The 22,723-nt window shown below is 38.7% G+C and overlaps 2 protein-coding genes across 4 annotated transcripts in view; one reads left to right on the top strand and one right to left on the bottom strand.

Moving 5' to 3' along the window:
* The window catches only part of STAT1 (signal transducer and activator of transcription 1), a 36,837-nt gene extending 29,001 nt beyond the window's left edge, over nucleotides 1-7,836 (top strand). Inside the window, exons 21-24 of one of the 2 annotated variants that reach the window (XM_039844277.1) lie at nucleotides 457-642; nucleotides 1,623-1,698; nucleotides 2,598-2,700; nucleotides 6,375-7,836. In XM_039844277.1, the coding sequence (XP_039700211.1) occupies nucleotides 457-642; nucleotides 1,623-1,698; nucleotides 2,598-2,700; nucleotides 6,375-6,389 (380 nt within the window). In that variant the 3' untranslated portion in view covers nucleotides 6,390-7,836. The remainder of the gene's footprint in view (nucleotides 1-456; nucleotides 643-1,622; nucleotides 1,699-2,597; nucleotides 2,701-6,374) is intronic. The other variant, XM_039844278.1, reaches the window with a different exon arrangement.
* Nucleotides 7,837-12,836: 5,000 nt separating this feature from the next.
* The window catches only part of GLS (glutaminase), a 70,229-nt gene continuing 60,342 nt past the window's right edge, over nucleotides 12,837-22,723 (bottom strand). For both annotated transcript variants that reach the window (XM_039844279.1, XM_039844282.1), the window contains 4 exons: nucleotides 18,215-18,276; nucleotides 17,025-17,101; nucleotides 16,876-16,939; nucleotides 12,837-14,169 (listed from right to left, as the gene is read on the bottom strand). In XM_039844279.1, coding sequence (XP_039700213.1) covers nucleotides 14,013-14,169; nucleotides 16,876-16,939; nucleotides 17,025-17,101; nucleotides 18,215-18,276 — 360 coding nt within the window. In that variant the 3' untranslated portion in view covers nucleotides 12,837-14,012. The remainder of the gene's footprint in view (nucleotides 14,170-16,875; nucleotides 16,940-17,024; nucleotides 17,102-18,214; nucleotides 18,277-22,723) is intronic.

Below are 22,723 nucleotides of genomic sequence, written 5' to 3'. Positions count from 1 at the left end.
TTCTATGTATGGTCATTGTTTGTTTTAATAAAAGAATTATACTTACTTTTCAATATGAAAAGAAAAACAAACAGAAAATAAACTTATCTTTTAGTAACAATCTATGGCTTGGACCAAGATGATCCAATTAGTAAGTCGTTGTTGATCTTGTGGGTGGCATATCACTGAAGATGCATGCTTTTAAAGGTGTTAATAAACCTTTTTTGGCTAGATTTACATATCTGACAAATAGTGACAATGCAATGTTATTGATGGTAGAGTCTGCCTTTATAATTTTTTCTGTTTTTAAGAAAAGATTTTAATTTACTTACAAACAGAGCCATACTGTGTTGTAACTCCTAGATTGTGATTAGTTCTTACGAGGTTCTCTCAGATCCATAAACTGCAGTGTTTCGTTTCTCTCCTCTATTGTTTTGGGATATTCCATAGCACTCACTTCACTTTTCTTTTTTTCAGAACCTTACTTCCATGCGGTTGAACCTTACACAAAGAAAGAACTTTCTGCTGTTACTTTCCCTGATATTATTCGCAATTACAAAGTCATGGCCGCCGAAAACATTCCAGAGAACCCCCTGAAGTATCTGTATCCAAATATTGATAAAGACCATGCCTTTGGAAAATATTACTCCCGGCCAAAGGAAGGTAAGTGGTGCTTGTGTCCTCACCTTATCATTGTCCAAAGGTTTGCTAGAGACAGGGTGTAATCACACACACTGCCCTTGCCTTCCTATCAGTGCAAGGTGCCAGCACAAACCCCACCCAACTGTGTCATCAGCCCACCACTTTTTTTTGAATTGGTAAAAGCACGCTTTGAAAACAGGGTATGAACACAGAGCAGTTGAAACATAATGCATTATTTGGCCTGTAGGAAATGAGTATATGATTTCTTATTTTAGGGGTATTAGAAAAGTTTATTTCTGGTCTGTGTATTTGTTACATTATTACTTTTTCCACATGGAAAGGTAGGACCACCATGGCCAGCTGATTTATGCCAGCCTGCTCCTATTAGAACTGAGAAAACTGAGGCCCAGGAGAAACATAGTGGTTCATTCTGGGTGAACCAGTTAAGTTATTAGATTATGTTATTACTGGTGATTATCGTTAAGAGCAGACCCAGGCTTAGAACACAGGTCTTCTGCTTCTCAGTCTTCACTGAACTTCTTTTTAGAAAGTGCAAGTTAGACTAATCTGATTTGGAACATGCCAACAAAGCTAACTATTTTTCAGAATCAGAAATCTCCACATTAGCACAGTCACTTTGGGGAGAAGATGCCCCAGCTTACCCTGACAGCTGTTGTGTAACTACACAAACCGGACTAGGACCACGAAGCCAGATTTAACTTCACGTGTTTCGGGCTCCAACTTCTGTAGGGTTTTAAGCCTTGGAACGAGAAACCGCACAGCTTGACATCTATACTCAACTCTCCTCCCCGTTTCTTCTAGTTATTTCTGCGTTCTCACCAGAATTTCAGGTGACCCAGGGAGGGAGGTGATAACCCCATAAAGTTACGGGCTCTACCCTGGCTATCAAGAAAAAGAGTAAAATTTTGATCAAAGAGAAAGTTGATTGTTCTTGTGTAACTTCTGCCAATGGTAAGTGTACATGATGTGTTTGCTTCTAGCCCCAGAACCGATGGAACTCGATGGCCCTAAAGGAACTGGATACATCAAGACTGAATTGATTTCTGTGTCTGAAGTGTAAGTGAACACGGAAGAGTGCCATGTTTAAAAACCTCAAGCCAGCCCTGCTCCGGGCTGGGGCCTGTGGAAGATACTTGTACTTTGCTTTTCCATTGTAATTGCTGCCACCGCCATCTCAGTTGGACTTGGAAAAATCCTAATTAGAGATCCTGGTGTCACTACCTACCAGCGATTTACTGCCTTTATAAAAAAAAAAAATAACAACAACAACAACAAAAAAAACCTCACGAAGTTGTATTTAAGGTATATACGTTCTCCCCAAACTGATACTTTGAAAAAGTGTGAATAAAATGAACAAAAATCAATCAGAGTAGTTCTTTTCAATCTAGAAAAGGCCAAAGTAATGATTTACATTTTTTCCACTTGCTTTTATTTTGTTGTTTCATTTTGTAAAAGGTAGAAAAAATTTTGGAAAAGTCATTGTCAGTTATTTGGCCTGCAGCACTGTCTTGGGGTGAATGGATGTAGCCTTCATGTAAAAACACTCTGGAGCAGCTTTATCTGCATACACACCTCAAGGTAGGGATGAGGGACTCCCCAGACACTTCTCTGGTGCTCATCGGGCCAGGGCGAGCCCCGAGGCATTGGCATCTCAGGGTGACACATTGCACATGCTCGCACAATGTTAACCAGGCAGAGGCGGCACAGGTTCCAGTCTGACTGTTTCTCACTCACGTCTCTAGAATCCGATGCATTTCCCAAGGGGCTGGGCTGGGGACAGGAACCTCCCGTGATCTTATGTACTTTTTTAAAATGTATTTTACAATGCACCCACTTACTTGAAATAAAAATATAATGTGACAATTCAATCACAGGCCAAAGATGAAATCTGAGTTTACGCTACTGCTTTCCTAACCTGGATGTTGATGGTTCCTTTTCCTTTCTCCCTATTTTAGTCACCCTTCTCTGCTTCAGACCACAGACAACCTTCTCCCCATGTCTCCTGAGGAATTCGATGAGGTGTCTCGGATCGTGGGCTCTGTAGAATTCGACAATATGGTGAGTACCATACAGGCATGTCTTTGACTTGTGCTCTGTGCTCTCTGCGGCAGGGAGGCCACCCCAACAGGCCCTGGGCCTGTCTGCAAGATAATGGAAGAAGCCTCTGGCAGAGCCAAGAAGGGGGTTTTTAGATTAGCCATGACGAGTTGGCGGCTTTCATGCCCAGACAAGCTACATCATCACCAGGATATTTATTCCTGGCATTCAGCACCTTCCAAAAAATAAGTGACATTTCAAACATTTAAAAGTTCCCCCTCTGCACTTTGAAGTTGTCCATGTAGAGATGTCACAAAATTAAGGAACTAAGATTTCTCTGATAAGGAAATGTTTTCTTTTGGCCTGTTATATCAGTGCTGTGTCTGGATGAAGTAGTGTTATTTTTAGGGAAGGAGGGGACTAATGCTTGGTAATGACAATAATTATAGAGACTCAGCTAGCAGCAGTGAAATAGCTTCACCTGCTTTATATTTGAGAACTAATTTGTACTGATAGCATGTGTGCTCGAAGGACTTGCCAGGGGTAAAAGGTTCCAGGAGTGAAACAGTTAACGAGTTCATGCTAGGGATAGGAACAGGGTTGTCCGCAGAAGAGCGAATCTTCCTTTGGGAGAATGTTTTTCAGTATATCAAATCGTATTATTTACCTGTCAGCCTGAAATCGTTAAAGATTTTTTTCTTGGTTGGCTCAATTTTTGCTGATGCTATTTAATTTTCAGCTCTTTTCTGCATGAAACTATTCCAGTTCATTTTTAAAAATTTCATACTTAAATCCTTTCGGAGTTATTACTGGCCTTTCTTCATCTCTCTGTACCCGTTGCCTAGCACAGACTAGGCGCTCATAATGAGAGAGGAAGGCAGGGAGGGGAAAGGAGAGTGGGGGAGGGGCGCTGCTCTTGGAACCTTCAGGTCACACACCCATGTGTTCACAGAATGCGTTTACATGATATTAGCAATATCTGCTTATAGTCAGGTTTCTGGTATGTAACTTTTTCTTCATCCTTTTTCCTCACTTGAAGAAGCACAGGCTAAAATCTTTAGAGATTGTCCTTTCTTACACCTTCCTGATTGCTGAGGATGAAAGAAATCACTTAAGAAAATACTTTTATAGTGTCCTAGCGAAATAGTCCTGTTCCTATCGACAAGCGTAAAACGGATCTCTTATAGCTGTAAGGTCGCATCCTCTGTTAGAATTTAGATCTCAACTCTGCTGCAGAATGCTTTATAAATCTGACACAAAAATGGCATAAATATAAAGCCTACTGAGAATATGTAAGATAGATTGACAGAACCAAAAATACAGGCTGATCTTTTGTAACTCCTTTGTTGTTCCTGAGCAATTTTCATCACATTATCACCACCATTAATCGGTGACACTTATTAAGCACTTACGGTGTACCAGGCACTCCACAGGTAGTAATTTGTTCAGTCTTCACAACAACCTTCTGTTAGGTATTGTTGTTATTCTTATTTTTACAAGTGTGGAGAAAGAACCCTCCATCCCCCACAATTTCAAAACTTGTCTAAGATCAAACAGCAAGTAACAGAACGAATATTTGAATCCACCTGGTGTGTCTCTAGAGTGCCTGGTCTTGTCCACTATCCTGGAATACCTCCTACAAAAAGCTACTTCATTCAGAACATGAACCCTAGATAAGCTGTTTGCACAGGACTGAGTTATGTTTTATTCCGATTTATTATGACAAAGGCAGTGTGGCCTTTGAGTGAGAGGCCTGTGTTTGGGATTTGGACATCAGAGTCTAACTCTGTCATCACCATTATTCCCTGTGACCTTGAGAAAATAAGATGGATTAATTCCCTCCATCTGTGCAAGCAGTGTGATTGCTTTCTCTGTGCTCTCAGAATGATACTCTGAGAGCAATTTAAATAGTCTTAATAAATGCCAAAAAGTGGTTTTTTGGTCTCTAGATGCCTCCTGTAGCCATCCCATTCCATTCTAGATGATTTAATTTATTTCATTTGTAGAGTAAAATAAACCTATTTTACACACACACACCCCTCTCCAGATTAAAGCCATAGATGATTTAAAGAGCTAAAAGAGGCTATAAATATGGGCACAACACTGGTTAGATAAAATAAAAGTTGAATTGTCCAAACTGGCTGGACTTTACCTTGTCTGTCTCAAATAGTCTGTCCTCAACCTTGGTCATGATTTCCATTCAGCATCCACCCTTGTAATTAGGGCGTATGCTCTGAAATAGAATAACCTCTTGTAGAGGTGGCTGGTTTCAGCCGCGTCTGGAGCTTGCAGCTCTGGACTAGGGTGGCCACGGGTTGACGCCTGGGGCCACCCTCAGGAGTGGGAGGATCACAGGCTCCTGAGGAAATTGTCCAAGAGAGACAGAGCACCAGTGTTTTCTGCAGCAAGACTTGAGTATTTGTTTAGTCTGGATTTCCTGGACAATAAACTTTTTTCCTCTGGGACGACAGGAAAACCAGTCTATTCTCCTAGAGGCCTGTGGTTAAAACTGATAATAATAATAGGAACATTTATTAATGTACTATTTTCCGCCTATCATGCTAGACACTCTACATATGCTATCTAATTTAATCCTTTCAACAGATCTATCTGCTAGGTATTATTGCCTCCTTTAAATACATGAGGACTGTGAGATTTACAGAGATTGGTTAACACACCATATCACACAGCTGTAAGGGACAGTGACAGGATTTGAATCCAGGCCTTCTCTCTCCCTCTCTCTCTCCAAAGTCTTCACTACACATTTTCAGTGTCAGCCACACTGAAACATGACGGCAAACCTTTATTATGCTTTTAATCCAAAATAATTTTCCTAAGAGCCCACTGTGTACCAGCCACTTGGGATTAAAAAAAAAAAAAATTGACTCGGTTCTCAAGATGCCTACAGTCCAGTGCTGTGTTTTTGTTGGTATTTTGGGTTGAATGATTCCCTGTTGTGGGGGAGCCGTCCTGTGCATTGTAGAATGTTTACCAGCATCTCTGGCCTCTACTCACTAGATGCCAGTGGTTCCCACATCCCCATACTCAGTCATGACAATCAAACATGTCTTCAGACACTGCTGGGGGACAGAGTCACCCCTGGTTGAGAGCACCTGGTCTAAAGGGAGTGCCCAGCATGGCAGTGAGATGGGGAGTCAGTGCAGGTGGGTGTTCTTGCCTACAGGGTGCCCGGTTCAAGGTAGCTGGGCAGGAGGCACTGCGGGAGGCTCTGGAGGGGTTCCTAATGATTTTGCTTCTCAGACTGTACCTGAAAGATGATTTGTTACTCCTCCTGAGTGGCCTTTAAGGACAATTCGTCATTTCCCCCATACCCGTCTGCATGTCTGGCGTACAGCTGGGCATTGCCTCACCCCTGTTTTACATGAGCAGATTTGCCACATTGCTCTGTCCCCAGACTTGCATAACAGCAAAAAGCTTTATGTAGCCTGATGAGTTGACGGAACTAAGCCAGCAGGCCGCAGAGTAATAATCCGTGAGCTTAGAGGATATAAAAGGTCTCAATGAGTCCAGGAAGAATGACAGCCCATGCTGAAAGCCCTCTAATAACACGGTGGTTATTTGCTGTTGAAACTGTCTTCCACTCCACTGTCAAACAGACAAGCAATGACAAATATATGAATCTGCATTTTATAAGATCAGTGTAATAAACTTAACCACATTTTATCTTTTTACAGATGAACGCAGTATAGAGCATGAATTTTTCTCATCTTCTCTGGCGACATCTTTCCTTCCCACCTGTGATTTCCCCCTGCTATTCTGTTTCTTCACATCCTGTGTTTCTAGGGAAATGAAAGAAAGGCCAACAAATTTGCTGCAGCCTGTTGATAGCAAGTGGAGTTTTGCCTAATTCAGAAACATCTGTTACTCTGCAGGGCTTCATGCATCTAATTAAAGGTAAAAGTGAAAGGCCTTCTCCACAGAGTGGATTTTACAAAAGAAAAACATCCAGATACACCCAAAGCAACAGGACTACTAGAATGAGAGTGCTTTGGGAAAGGTGAGAAGTTAAGCAGCATCTAGCAAACACTATGCATGAAGTCAGTGCCCAACTGTTACAGGTTATTGGAGAGATCACATGGTTCTTTGGGGGAACTTCTGGGTATAGGATTGGCAAATTTCTGTTCTGGAGAATTTTTATTTGTTCTGTTTTGAATATGGCTGGAAGTTTTCCATTGGTTTACCTATGAAATAGTTCAAAGCTAAGTTTATCTAGAATTACATCAACTCTTTTTCAAAGGTAGCCATCCCATAACTGGGCAGGGGATAAAGGTTGTGTTCTGTATTTTATTGTATCTTCCTTCTAATCTAGAGCAAAAGATAAATTCTCTCTCTTGAGCGAAGTAGCTCCTCTATTTGTTATGGCTTTATGATACTGGCTAATATCAATAGAAGGAAATACATTTTCCAAATTTAGGAGTAGTAATTTCTGCTTAAACTTGAATATCCAAAGCTAAATATATTCTGCCTTCATTATGGTCACTAGTAAATGAATTGTCTTCACAGTTTTATCAAGGGAGCCAGGGTATTAACGACAGCGCTCTCAAGGTAAATCTTATTATTTTTCAAAAAGTTGAAATCATAGATGTAGACAAACTTGGAAATTTAATTCATGTTTCCTAAATGGGTTAATTCGTTTTTATTGTCATTAGCTGGAATTTAGTCTATTAGTCAGAACATTTCCAAACTGAGAAGAAAAAATAGTAACTGACAAATCATTAACCAGAGATAATGAAATTCAAATAATTTGAAAACTCGTCCTGTGTAACTGCATTGAAAATTGCATATTTTTCACTGATAAATGTGTTTCTCTGACAAATACATTTGCAAATGGTTCCATTATCTCTCCTGTGCTTTTTCTATACCCCTTTTTGAGTGGGTGATGTTTTGCAAAGTGTGTGACATTAGTTACCTTCTTCCTTCACTTGGTACTAACGCAAAAAAAGTGGTTTGGGGTATGGATTTGCCAGTGTTTTTCAAATAACTTTCATAGACTGCTGCCTCTGTAGCTGCATCTTCTTTTCTGACTGTCACCACCGTAATGATAATACTATGTAAATGCTGTATTTTTCTGGTGGAGATAAAGTTTTCTTGAAGTCTATTTTAAAATTAAAGCTAAAGTATATGTATTGCATTAAATATATGCACATGTACTTTGTACTGAACACAAATTAAGGCTTCCTCTCAGTTTTTACATAAGATGTCATGAACCTGACCGGGTTTTGCATTGACTTTTTAAATTGAAATGATGAAAGAACAAAGAAGACAACATTAAGAAAATACTATTCTAATTGCTGGTGTTTATTTGGTATATTTTTGCCCTTAAGAGTGATTTGGCATGTTTCATTTTACTGCACTAGCGAGAGACTTTGTTTACTTTTCAGAAGTATTAAAATGCTAGTGTTAGTCTCTTCTTAATAGCACTTGGTGTAAGGATTTTAAAGGTTACTGGCAGTATGTATAAGTTTGATGCTTTCCTCATTCTTTTTTTTTTTTTTTTTTTTTTTTTACTTACGATTAAACATAAAAATATGTCTGCCTTTATTCTAAACAACAAAATTCCTAAGTGTTGCCCTTTCCTATCCTGCTTGTCACCAGAATTGCTATGGCAGATTAAGATAGGTCAGTGGAAGAGATCAGAGAGGAAACATTGTTGGAGCAAGCTGTAATGGGTGCCATAAAAAGCAAACAAACACAAAAAGGTACTTTGGTCTTGCTTGGTAACTCCAGCAGCCTCCAAATACACAAATAATTTGGCACCTATTTTAAAATGAATTTTCAGTACTGCTAATGTAAGTTTTAAATTTTAACGTATATGTTAAAATTTAACATATGCAGCCATCTGTAATCCATACCTCCATGATTAGATGAGTCATTACTGAGAAGTTACTGCAACCACACAAAAGGTGCCATTTTTTTCTCCTAAAATGTCATAAGCCAAAAAGCTGTGACCTTCTCAAAGCAAAAGTCACTGTGTGCTAGAAAAAAAATAGTGTGAGACATAATCACCAAGTTAGACATAAATCTGGCAAGTTAGACGTAACTATTGTTTGAAGAGTTATCGAAGAATAGTGGTAGACAGCTTGATAAATATGATCATTCTCATCTCCATATCTGCAGTATTTACATCTAGGAAGTGTAAAAGTTTCTTCATAATGATTGAGAGCTGTATTTCTCCAAGGAGTAAAGTAGATAATGCTCTGGCTTGCCAGTATAAATTTGTATTCTTACATAATTAATCATTATAAGAAGTCACTAAGTAGATTCTGGCTTAGGGATGTTTCTTTGTTTTAGGAGTATTTATTGTTTTAAGAGTATTTCTTATATGATGTTTGTAGGATGTTTCATAAGCATAGAGCTTATATGTAATACCTGGGGAAAGGGAGTTTTCTGAGATAGCAAGAAATAGATTTTACTATTTACCTGGCATTCAGTGAGTAAAATCTGTTTATTTACTATAAGCTAAAGTGGAATATCAAGTCTTAAGGAATATAGTGCTCCTTTCACGTTTGACTATCCGAGGGAAAACAGGAAAAAAAAACTGGAAATTGTTTTGAAAATCTGGTACGTACTTTTTGAACTGGGATGCTATTCCCAAAGTAAGGGAATAGCATTACTTGAATGGCTTCTTTTGGTTATCCCTTTATTAGTTCATCAGATATATTTATATTGAGCACCTGCCATGAGCCAGACACTATTCTAGTTGTTTGGGAAACATTGGTAAACAAAAATGGACAAAGATCCCTGCTTTTGTGGGGCTTAATATGTTCTGAGATACTGGATCATATGTTCTAGTACAATCAGCTTATTAAAACTTAAGATTTTGTGAAGCAAATATAGCCAAAAGCTATACAAATTTAAATGTTATATAAAAATATAAATAATTTCAAATAACTGGCAGTTTTTAAGCAGTTTTAGTAAGGCTAAAGATAAGATAATCAATATTGTTTTTGGATCCTTCTGAGATGAGTTTGTATAGTTCTTAAATAATACTGACTTAATAATACTCAGCTTCTCAGTTTTGGTGAACTAACCAAGTTATGTGTTTGCTATACTGACAAATTAAATATCTTGTTTGACCAATTGGAAAAAAGAACCATACTTAAGCAGTTTTAAACTTCCTTATTAAATTTATATTGGTTATACAAAGAATATAAGGTTCCTAAAAGGTACCTTTGACAGAAAGCTGTCAAATACCTATTATCAAACTATGTAAATTCTATATTTCTTAAGGCTATCATACCACTTTAACACCCTAGTGTTGGTGTCTGTTTGCAGCCTTTCTCCATTTCTTGTACAGGACTGAAGCAGTCTTGATATTCTTTGGCTATAATGACTGCTTGGCGGACTCACTGCCTAGTACTCTTCATTGACTATTTGGAGAGGGAGCAGGGGCAAGCCTGGGGCACACAGAGGCCTGGAGTCAGGTTCAGGCTCTGGAACAGAAATGAAACATCCAATCTTTGCCCCTTTTTAATAATTGACTTAATTTTCTAATCCTTCCCATCCCAAAACACATACCTTCCCTAGTCTTCTAGTAAATCACATCCTTTCCATATATAACTATAAATTACCCCTTCCTCCAAAAGCCTTTTTTTTTAAATACCACCTGATACATTCTTGGGCGACTTCCCTGTGCTATCTGGTTTATGATTTACAAATTTACTCAGTTTTCTATGAGGGTTAGCAAGTAAAATTAGGAAGATTACCCCAGTCCCTAAAACAAATCGCACAAAAATAAAATCATGTTATATCAAGAATAAGTATTTCTTAATGTTTCTATATTTGGGATTATTCATTCATGTTTTTCCTCTGCATTGATGTTATGCTCCTATCTGCGGATGTGCATGTGCATAGCTCAAGTTCACCACGTGCTGTAAGACTTAACTTTGTAGCGTTTATGATTCTCCTCAAGACTCCACAGAGGCGAGATTTGAGCTAATAACGCCAGTAGCTAGATATTCCTTCCACAGTGTGGTAGGGTGCAGGGAAAGAACGTGGGACTAAGTTCTGTGTTACAGCCCACTCTTTGGTCTCAGCTTCATCTGTAAAGGAGTGGGATTCACTTAGAAATTTCTGGTGTCTCTTCCAGTTTCAAAATGTTAATAATGCAGACAGATTAACACTGACTGCTATAACAAAGCAAATTACTTTGTGACCAACAGCTTTGATCATTGACACTGGACAGCCATGGTGTTTGTGTACTTTATGGTTGGGAAACCATACGCTAACTCTAAACCTGGGGATCAGGGGTTTCCTGCATTGGAAGCGAATGCCATTCCACATACCCAGTCTGGAGCTGCAGTTTACCAGTTCAGCTGGATCTGCTTAGACCCTGGTGTGGCAGTAGCAGTAGGCTTAGCTCCCCAAAGAGATGTCAAGGCTTTGTGAAAATGATCCCTGTCCCCTTTAAAGGAGGTTAAGAATCCCTCCCAGCAAAGGACATGTTTCATGATTCAAGTCAACAAATATTTACTGAGCACTTCCTAACTGTAAAAGGATAGTGTTAGCTTCTAGGGGACTAGACATGTGCCTGCCCATCTTCTCACCTTCAAGGATTAACTCCATACAGGATTCTCATCCTAACCAGGTGTCAGGTAACCCCACCTGACACCTTGCATAGTACCTGGCTCACAGTAAGCATTAGAAATGGATTTGAACCAACTAGACACAGTCCCTGTGTTCAGTAGAGTTCCTAACCCAGTGATGTAAGAGAAAATCTTAGTTGTTAAAAAAAAAAAAAAAAATTCAGTTTTTTTTTTGATACACGTATTTATTATGCTGTAAAAAGCAACACTACCTGATTTCATTTAAAATAAATATTTCCCAATTTCAGAATACTTACAACTTATAATTTTAAGATTAGATTCACTTTGGGAGGTTCTGGCGGCAAATACATTACATTCATAGCTGTACAATCCCCAGAAAGAATCTAAATCCAACATCTGGTCATTCAGTCTCTGCCAGACAGACAAGAGCATCAAATGGTCAATAGCTAATCCAGCTCTGCAGTTAAAGGGCAGTGGGGGCAGCATGGGGTACAGCACATCACACCCAAAGATGAGATCATTAGAACTGAGACCAGCAAAAACAACAAGGTATACAAAGCTTTAAATAAACATGATCATATAGAGCTCTCATGATACAGAAAAAAGCACATATGATCCTAAAGCCAAAACAAAAAGATCTTTGGAGTATACTGATGGCAGCAGTGAACAGCACAGTCAAAAGCATTTAAATATACTCATTATTATCAGCCACCAGCAAACAGCCAGAGCAGGAACCAGTAGACAGTCATCAATAACCTTATGGGTAAAGAAGTTCACAATTTAAACCACAAAAATTTTACCAAGTAGTTTTGATCTGAGAAAAGATGAAAACTATCTTTGTTCCCAAATAATAGATAGAACCTCTTTTTATTAAAGAAAGCCTCAAAATCATTGGTAATCTTTAAGCCACACAATTGAACCATCTTAATGTGTCATTCTAATCACACAAAGCAAGCTGCTGTTGGAGCAGTTATTTTAATTGATGTTAATTCAAAAGGATCTACCCATAATATCTTTGGGGATAATGCTGTTCCTCTGTATTGTTTTGCAAATACTACCTGTCTACATGGCTTGATAGGTTTTGCGGGCAGGAACACAGACAGCAGCAGGGCTGGGTGCCCACCCACCTTATTCTTCACAGAAGCACACACATGGGATGGCTTCGTGCCTGATGGAGCTCAGTTAAGGAACACTGGCCATGGTTCTACTAAAGGAGGCACCTACTAGGGAATAGGAGGATGATGGCGGAAGCCACTGACTTAGACTGGAAGCAAAAATTGAAACACCTGGAGGCTTGCTAGAGTGGGGAAGGGGCCATTAGGCATGATAAAGCTTGAAAGCAGCTGTGTGTGCTCATAAAAAAGGGGCGGGGGGAGGAATTGCTATATTAACAACTAGCGTTTGTGTGGTTGAGGTTTCTGCTCATTTCACTAAACTCAGCTTCAAAGAAGTCCATTTCTGTGTTTGTGTGCCTGCGCCTGTATGTGTGCCTAACATCAGAAATCCTCATTAACATAACTCTTTACCTCTGAGGTACAATACGATAAAGTATGTGTGCAGTTCCTCACCAAAAAAAGAGATGGGCCTCCATTGAAGGTGAAATCGCCTGTTCTTATTATTAAACTGTAACGTCCATCAAAAATTATATAAGAGAGATTCAGGAAAAAACTGGAGTGATCTAGTGGTCCCCCAAATAGAACAAATATCTTGATGCAGACTTTTACTGACAGGTTTAAAAACAAATGTTATCTGTAGCGGTTCCTATACCATCACAATAACTTTGGTAACTTACAGCACTTCTGATTTATCTTTATCCTGGAAGCTGAAAAATATCTTCTTGAAAGAGCTGAAGTAGCACATCTCTTCTTTAGGCTGATAGATTTTACTAATTTGTACTAAGCTTAATAATTTGTCTCTAGTTCATTTCCTATAGACAGATGGCATACTTATAGCTCAGATGCCAAAAAATGAAGCATTTTCTGACTTACTGTGGAAAAATGAAAACTGCATAGTATGTCAGCACCTACTTTCCCAGCTAAAGGAAAGAGGCAAAATAGCTAAATGTCTGGGAAGAAAAGCTGGACAAAGGAGATATAGAAAAAGGAAGTTTTTTCAAAAGTATTATAACTACATTCACACATAAGTTTTGGTCACCAAACATACCTTAAACAGATTCCCTGATAAAGTCTAATCAGAATTGGTCTATCCTACTAATAGTTTGTTAACTATTGTAATTTTTAAAGTCATGTCATGAAGCTAGGGTGATGGGAGACATTTTAAACACACACAACCATAAGTGCATATAGTTGTCCAAACACTCAAACTAAATCTATATTTGAAGTCATGAAAATCACACTTATTTTGCTTCTAAAGGCAGCCTTGACCCATTTGGACAAGCTGCATAACAGAGCTTAATTTATAAATGCATATCAGCAGATTATCACCATAAACTGAAAATTCACAAAAAACAAAAATAAATCATGAAGACCACACAGTTAAGCTAGCATTGGTAACATTTCTTTTACATCAAATTATACATTGCACGAGGTAAATATTGCTCACATTATGGAGGGAGATTGTTTTATTTCTATTTTTTTCCCAAAGAGATCAGTTTTGTCCTGTGTGTACAATGAAGAAAACTCCAGTAACACTGAAATGACAAATATTGTAAAATATACATCACTACCAGATAGAAATGCACATGTTCTTCATAATCATTCTCCACAATTACATAGGTAAGTGATTTAAATCTTGGGCTTCAGACCGTTACAAGAGTCCATCAAGATTCTTATGGACGGTTTGATTTTCCTTCCCATTGTCGGAATCTCCTTGAGGCGTGTACTGGACTTGGTATTCCTGGAGGATTTTAAACACATCGTGGTGCCCGAAGTGCAGTGCTTCATCCATGGGAGTGTTATTCCACCTAAAGAAGTAGCGCAGCATGGGCCGGGTCATTAGCTAATTTCTGTACAAACACGATAATCCAGTATTCTTAGATTTTAAATACAGGTTGAAGGACCATTCAGATTTAGCCATTTTAATAATATTAAAAGTAAAAATTAATTGAAATACAGAAAGGGATTTATAATTCAAAGAGTGGCCTCAGAGACAACTTTGGGATATGAGAAGGAAGAGAAAAATGTGTTCTACAAAAAGATCTTGTTCACACATCTCAGGGCTTTATGGAGGGGAAGTTCTAGTGTTGACAGATTCCGTAGACTTCTCTAGATTCTGGAATTTTAACTTCATGAAAAACTCAAAGGACTTCTCTTTAAATAAAATGTGAAAGAAAATTCAGATAAATAACGTTCATCATCTTAACTTTGATAGAAAATTTGTGTTCCTGTCAGTTGAAAATCACAATAAATCTCAGAGGTCTAGAAATAACCATGGCCTCATTAGGACTCAAACATACACTGTGGGAGCAAGACTGACCCCAGAAGAATTTTCATCATCTCTGGTAAGAACGGGAACCCAGGGGCTCTCCTGGACCACTACCCAACAGGAAGAATACCCTTTCCACAGTGTGTTTCTGGGGCTGTGCTCTTTAGAGGGAAACAGATGAGGACTGAAGAAGAAATGAAGGGTTGTCAGCAGTAGTAAATCAGCTAATTAGTCTTTTGAAAAAAGAGACAAAACTATGAAACACACCCTAAGTAAATGACAGTATGATAATTAGTTCCCTAATGCTTCACAGATTGTCAAGCCTCTCTCTCATCATCTCTCTCTACTCATGTCCCTTCTCCATGGCTAGCAGACTCTCTGACTCCAGTTTTTCGTGAGCCGCTCTCACCAGATTCCGGTTTTCCTTTCTTATTCTTTCTTTTCCATCTTTGTCCTTAACCTTTACCATCCTAAGGAGGTCATAATATATGGATATGAAAAGTTTTTTAAATAGTCTCATGTTAAAAATATTTTTGGATAGTTTGGTAACCTGTTCTTAGTTTTTTAAAATCAGGTAAGTAACATTTTACGTGTATCTTTTTTTTCCCCTCAAAAAAAAAACAACAAAAAAAAGCTGACTTAAGGTTGCCTTTTACTTCTATCTCAGCCTTTATTTAGAGAATGGCCTTAAACCGGGAGTTGGGGGGTACTTTTCAGTCTTCTACAGCATATAATTATGTCTTTCTGGAAAAAAACAATGTTAACTGCAAGTTATCTTTTTTATAACTCTTCTTCCATGAAATAATGAAACGTATCAACTTTAGAGAATACACTAAATTCGCTCAAGCCTATTTTGCAATTTGAGGTGAAACTAATTTCATGAAATAGCGAAGAGAGTTGTCTTGGTCTAACTTACATTACCAAGTTTCTGACTTAGCTAACTTTTGCCTATCAGATGAGTACTTCCACATTCCTAGAGGTCAGGGCAAAACACAAATACTTCAGTCCTTAAATATACAAAGCAAAGTAAATATTTCCAGCATGTGTTAAATAGTATTTTAGGTGGGATTATAAACACGGGTGTGGAGGGAAACACTTTTCAGTTTCTTGCTCTAGAAAGAGCTGGTATGGGCATTATATTTAGGGACAAAAGGGAGGACTGTCACCGTAACATGAGGTTTTAGAATACTGCCAATGAAGGGAATGATCTTAGATAACCAAAGTGTTACCACACTTAGAAAATTGCTAACAATTTCAGACACTGACATCATAACTTTTCTGCATTTCTTGCAAGCTGAACTAATAAAAGCCAACCCCCTCATTTAAAAATAGTAAAACCTTACCAAATAGATCTAATAACTACAGGATAATCATGCTCCAAAATTAATACAGTCCTCAATTATCCAAGCTAACCTCAATAATATCAAATCTCTCCATCAACTATTTTTTCCTTCTATTCTTCTAAACCTTTTTTCTCATCACTCACTGGCTCGTCCATTTATATAAGTCCAGTTACACAATGTGCAAGTATGTGAATACAGACTTTAAGAATATTTGAATATACATAAGCTGCAGTCTTATCCTGCCCTTGACTGTCCAGTTGGTGGACAGCACTTAAACTGCAGGATGAACTGCAGTTCACTATCTGGAGCAAAAGGGACAGGAACAATATATTCCAGGCAGATTTTGCCCACTGTAGATAGAGGGCCCTTCTCTTCCTTCTGTGCCATCAAACCTTATCTCTTCCCCAAAGCACTGATTAAAATCCAGTTTCCACAAAGCCTTCTAAAACTGACTCCAACCAAATCCCGGAGTTTCAACAAACTCCAATATATTCACTTTAGAGTTCTACAACAGTAATTTTCTTATACATTTAAAATATGCTCCTGTAAACGTCTATCTTGTCTATCCTGTGAAGTTAAAAACCCCGTGAGGACAAAATTCCTATTTTTCTCTTTCCAAACACAATGACTTGTTCTCGTCATACAGTGTATTGACTGACAGTCAAACCAACCTGAAAAAAGTCTAAATAAGAGACTATTCCTAGAGAAGAAATTGGATATGGGAAGGAAAACGATCTTCCTAGCAGAAACAAGGTTTTGTTGTTGCCTTTATAAGGCACCATACCAAGTTCTAGAATGTCTCCAATATATACCCAGTGATTTTATCATCGCAACCATTATGCCCCTGCATAATAAAACACTGACTTGCCAGTTATACGTTAGAAGGTAACATTGGTGCTCACCTATCCTTGGGGAAAGGGTTTACTTTGCAGGCTTCCAGCAAGAATTTGACAACTTCAACGTGACCTATATCCAAAACAAAACAAGTGGATTTTAGTATTGAGTAGAAATTAAGTGAAAAAAGAAATAGACAAGAGGTTCACAGAATTACCCTCTGCAGCAGCTACATGGAGTGCTGTTCTAGAATCGTAGTCTCGCTGTTCCATATCCATGGCTGACAAAGCAAATCTGAAAATTTGGAAGCACAGCTATTCATTTTATATATATAAATGTAAAATTTAATTCACAGTCATAACATTGACTCCAGCAGTTCAGTCTAAGGCTCTGTGAGACAGGTGCCATCCCTCAGCAGACTCATTAATGGGAACCGGCACACAAGCACCTTGGGCAGATGCCACTTGACCGCTCTTCCTTAGCTTTGCTCTTTAGGGGTAAGAGGAAACGTTCAACTCTCACACAATTTAGCTTCTTTACATTATTGTTCAAAACTCCGAAATAATAGCACAACTGTACCAAAGTTTGTGCCTCTGAAAGGCAAGAAACTAATACCTAAATTTAAATGTTTTCACTAAGATTCCCCATTCTTTAACATTTTACAGTCTGTAGTTTACAAGTACTAGTCAGATTTTATTTAAAAAATTTTTTAGCATTTTTTGATATAATCGACATGACATGTAAGTTTAAGGTGTACAATGTGTTCATTTGACACATTTATATGTTGCAAGCGATGAAGCGTTAGCTAACATCTCCATCATGTCACATAATTATCATTTTTTTTGTGGTGAGAACATTAGATCTAGTCTCTTAATAACTGAAGTGTATAATACACTGTTGTTGATACAAGTACTAATAAGACTTTAAAGCAAAGGTGGAAATTAAGCATAAGACATTTTTCCACGTTAAAGTGCAGTTGCAACTCTACAAGAGACCTTATGTTAAACAAACAGTACTCTGTGATCTTTCTAACCCTAGTGATCCACAGAACACCAAATACCCCTATTTGCCCACCCCCTCACCTCCAGAGATGAGGAACGGAGGGTAGATGGGGGCTGAGAAGGCGTTATCCAATTCCAGTAAAGCACTAAATACTAATTAACACTAATAGTAAATTACTGAACAGTTACTTCTTGGGAAAACAGAGACCTGGGCTCTGACAGGTTGATAAAGGACAGGACTGCACAGCAAGCCTAAGTGCTGGAAGTAGGGATTTAGTATACATTTGTTTCAGTCATTTTTATTAGAGGGAAATGGAAATGAGATTTTAGTCTTAAAATGGCCATTTGCCCAGAAGCACTTCATAAACATCTGTAAACCATATGCTAATTCACTCTGTTAACATACCTTCGAAGTGCAGATACATCTCCAGTATATGCAGCAAACAAAAGGTTTATCACTGACTTTACCTGTGAAGAAAAGAAAGTTCAAGCATCCACAAGGGAAAATAAATACGTAGAATGTACGATTGTCACTGGTAAGTGATTTCCCCGTGCTCTGAACGCTTTAGCTCAGTCCTATGCAAACAGTTATTACACTTCTATAACCAAAAGGATGCACACATGTGATCTTCTTTTTAAATCAAGGATTATGAGGGGCAATTCAACAATAAAGATAAGACATATGAGGGAAGGAATAGAACAATGATATCAATTAGTGCAAAAGAGTGGAAACTCGTGACCTGTGAAACACACAGTTGGGGGGCCATTGAAAATTGTTTAGAACCTTTCTCATTTACTATATCTCAGTACTGTGGGCTGACCTGTATACTCACAAAACTCATACCATTAAAAACTAAGTCATGCTGTATAAATGTCTAATCCCTGCCAGTAATCCCTGTCCTCACCAATCACTGGCTCCTTTGGAAATCTTAAGGGACAATATTTAGTATTAATCATCTTAAGGAAAGGGCAATTTGTACTTCACCAGGCAGTACAGATTGGGGCATTCTCAAAGCCCATGACCTTGCATCTGCTCAAAAGGTGGGTGAACTCCCAAAATATTAAGTCACCGATCTTTTAGTGCTCCAAGACTTCACAGTGTATTTCCTTTTGACAACTATCTACTTTCTCGTCCTTATAAGGAAAAGGTTAGTTATCCTAATGGCCACTGGATTTTGGTCTGCTTTCATAAAGACTTTATCCAGCCCTATTTTTGAGAAACTAAGCTATTGAACATACTCTGTAAACACTTCATAAATTCCCACTTTTGTCTCATACTTCGCAACTTCAATATCAATGATCCAACTGATCCTGGACTCCATGGTAGAAAAGAGAAGTTTATTGGAGGGATGGAAAGTAACCCAGCTATCCACAAAGACACAGCCCTGGGAGCTACTTTCAAGATCTTAAGTTGGACATTCATCCTTTTTACTATGGCTTCCCTTTCCCACTACCTGTGAACTTTTAAATCACACTGGAACCAATCATTACTGGACTTCTCTAATTTGGCATTTTCAAAATGTGTTCTGCAGGAACCATGCTCAGTGAAAGTTCCTGTGGTCAGATATTTTCTTAAAATATTAAACTCCTTCTGGGGGATTCATGAACATATGAAAGGCTCTCTAAAGTTCTGCAGCATAGGAACCTAACTAGCACTAAAATTTTACTAATAGTTACTATTACTATTGATATCACAAAAAAAAAAAACCAAACAAACAAAAAAACAAACCTTACTCTTACTCCTTCAGTCCATTAGCTTCCTTTCTGGCTACCCCTTACTATCCCTGCCTAGCCTGTACTCTGTAGTCAATCTCCTGCTAACCCTAAGTCCAGAACAGTTATCTCAATGGGTATGGAATCACTCAGAATGTTCTAAAAGTATATATAAACATCTCTCCTCCCATTTCTACATTTTGGGGAAAACAGTCTTTTGAAAAAGTCTCCAGGTGATTTTGATATGTACTCTTCTGAATTATGGACCACTGTTCAAAGTGCTCTTCTTTCTTTTTAAATTGGATCAATTCGAAGCCGTCAATTCCCCTTATGTTCTTGAGCTATCACTAATTCTCCATGTTTCTAACTGCTTGACATTTTTTTCTTCTTGTTTCCCTTTCACACTTTCTTCAGACCTTTAATACCAGTGGGGACCCCTAAAACAGATGATCCCGATCACAATTACCAGGACAATAAACTGTTCTCAACTCTCCTTCCTCTGTTATGCAAAATACCTGCTTCTAATATCTATTCTCCCTTCCTTCCTTCCAAACCTCAAAGCAAAAAGTATCTTTCTTCTTTTCTGAGACTTCTTTCCTTATTCTATCAACCATATGTCCTCCAGATCCTCTCACCGTGCTCCCCTCATTTATCTCTTTTTCTAGCACCTTCAACTTTTCCCTCCTTCACTGGTTCCCTTATCTCTCCCTTAATACAAACACAACTTCATCTTATTTTAAAAAACCAACACATAATCCTATTATCGCCTTCAGTGCACATATTCTGAAAGGAGTGTGTATTTTTAATTCCCTGCAAATTAACTTCATACCCACTATTACTTCTAAATAGTATTCTCAAAATGTCCAGCAGCCTTCTTAAGCCCTGATTATTTCTGACCTCTCCAAAACACCCCACCCTCTCATTCCTTCTGTGATGCGGATTTTCTGGATCTTCCTCCTGTTTGTTGCTTTGTAGAGTCATTTCCCACTTTCCACTGCCTAATACTTCTCCAAAAGTAGTCTCCCTCCTTCAGACCCTTGTTTTTCAACATAATTTCCCTCAAAGGTTTTTTACCTTCCTTTGGGAAAAATGACTTTGCAATCTACATCTTTAATCTTTGTTCCTAATCCTTAAACCGACAACTCCACTCGCTTGTCATGCTGTCATTTCAAATTCAAAAACAGCAAGCCTCTCTACAGCCCTGATGGCTTCCCACCTGGGCTACAGAAGTCCACATCCATCTGCCTACTGAGGCATCTCAGACTTATGCCCCAAACAGAACTTGATTTCAATCACCTCCCTTTTCTCCTGCCCCAGTTAGCTACTCTTCCAGTCTCCCTCATTTTAGGGTGACACTAGAATTCACCCAGTTACTCAGGTCAAAAATCAAGTCATCATCCAGGGCTGCTGCATTTGATCGCACAGGTTGAGCCCTCCGCAAGGATGCCCAGCCAAGTATGTGTGTACGTAGCCCTTGCTCCTCTCACCCCACTGTGGTGTCCAGCACCCAAGTACGGGAGAAAGGGAGTCTTCTCACATATGTGCTGAGAGAGTCTGTGTATGCCAAGAGACAGAACTAGCTTTTTCTAATTCACACAAACCCACCATATAGACCCTGGAGGTATTACTTGATTCTATTTCTCATAACCCACATCCAGCTTGTCAACAAATACATTCTGCCTCCAAAACATATTTGGAATCCCACCACTTCTCACCGCCTCCATTACTATTGTCCTAAGCTGTGAGCCACCACTTTATCTCACCAAGAGGATTGCAATAACCTCCAAACTACATGCACTACATAACGACGTTTGGGTCAACCAATGGACCACATATACGACAGCAATATGCCATAGAGCCTAGGTGCGTGTTAGGCTATGCCATCTAGGTTTGTGTAAGTGCACTCTACGATGTTAGCACAATGACGAAATCGCCCAACAATACATTTCTCAGAATGCATCCCCCTCGTTAAGTGGAGCATGACTGCGTTTCCTCCTGTTCAAATCTGCTGCCACAAGGATCTTTTAAAAACAGATCGTGACACTTCCAGTGACTTTCCATCATATCTAGAATAAGATTCAAACTCTTAACCATGGCTTTCGGGACACTAAATGCTCTACTCCCTGGTTACACTGTATATCTCATTCCTGACCATTCTGCCCCTTGCAGCTCTACCTTAGGTGGTCTTTCTGTTGGTCTCCAGGCACTCCAGGCTACACCTGCTGCGCTGCTGCTGGGGATGCTCTTTCTCCAGGTAGTGAGGACACTGCCTCCTTCATTTCATTCAGTCTCTACTCAGATGTTATCTCACAGACTCTTAAAACACTGCCCTCTTTTTTCATCACTCCTTATCCCCTACCTTGCTTACTTTTTCTCTTCAGAGCACTTATCATTATCTGATGCATGCTCACGCTCACGCACACACAATTTGTCTCTTTCCCCCATTAAATGTAAGCTCCATGTGGGCAGAGACTGTTTTTTCTTTTCCCCACTATAACCCCATGCCTACCACACATAATAGGTGGTTCATTAAATAGATGTCGACTCAAATCAATACATTGTATACCTTAAACTTAATTAAATGTCAATTACATCTCACTATTCCAATTTTTAAAAAAGTGTTGATTGACTAAAAGAATATTTTCTCCCAAGGCATCAAATATTCAAATTATTGGCACCATTTGGGGATTAAGTTATAATCATTATTAATTCTTCTACCTCCCTTAACTTTACTTCTTTGAATGGCACTAGCAAATTTATTCAGTCCTCCTAACTGGTGCCTCTGCTTCCAGTCCTTCTTCCACTCACCAGACCTTTTCCACATACTTCTACTCATCTTCACAAAACATTGCTCTAACCACTAAAGGTTTCTCGGCAAGGGAGTCATTTGGGGAGTGTTAAAAAATCCCCAAATCATTTCTGATAAATTCCTTAGTCTCACATTCAAGATTCTTCAGTCTTAATTTTCTCTCAACCTCAACAGAGCAAAATGGATCTTACTAAGTTCTTATTTTCATCTTAGTGTCTATTCTTCTTCCTCTCCTTTTGGGAACACCTAGATTCATAATCAAATCTTTCCCTTCCCTCAAGGGGTAGCTTCAAATACTGAAAGCCCCTTCTTTGCTGCCACACTTCCCTAGGTATCCCAGCATTCATCACCCATGTAGCTGGTTGCCCATTGCCTACACAATGTTTCGTGACG

Source organism: Pteropus medius, unplaced genomic scaffold (genome assembly GCF_902729225.1).
Source record: "Pteropus medius unplaced genomic scaffold, Ma_sr-lr_union100, whole genome shotgun sequence".
Classification (NCBI taxonomy): Eukaryota; Metazoa; Chordata; class Mammalia; order Chiroptera; family Pteropodidae; genus Pteropus; species Pteropus medius.
Note: the sequence above shows the minus strand (reverse complement) of the source record. Positions and strands in the feature narration are given on the sequence as shown.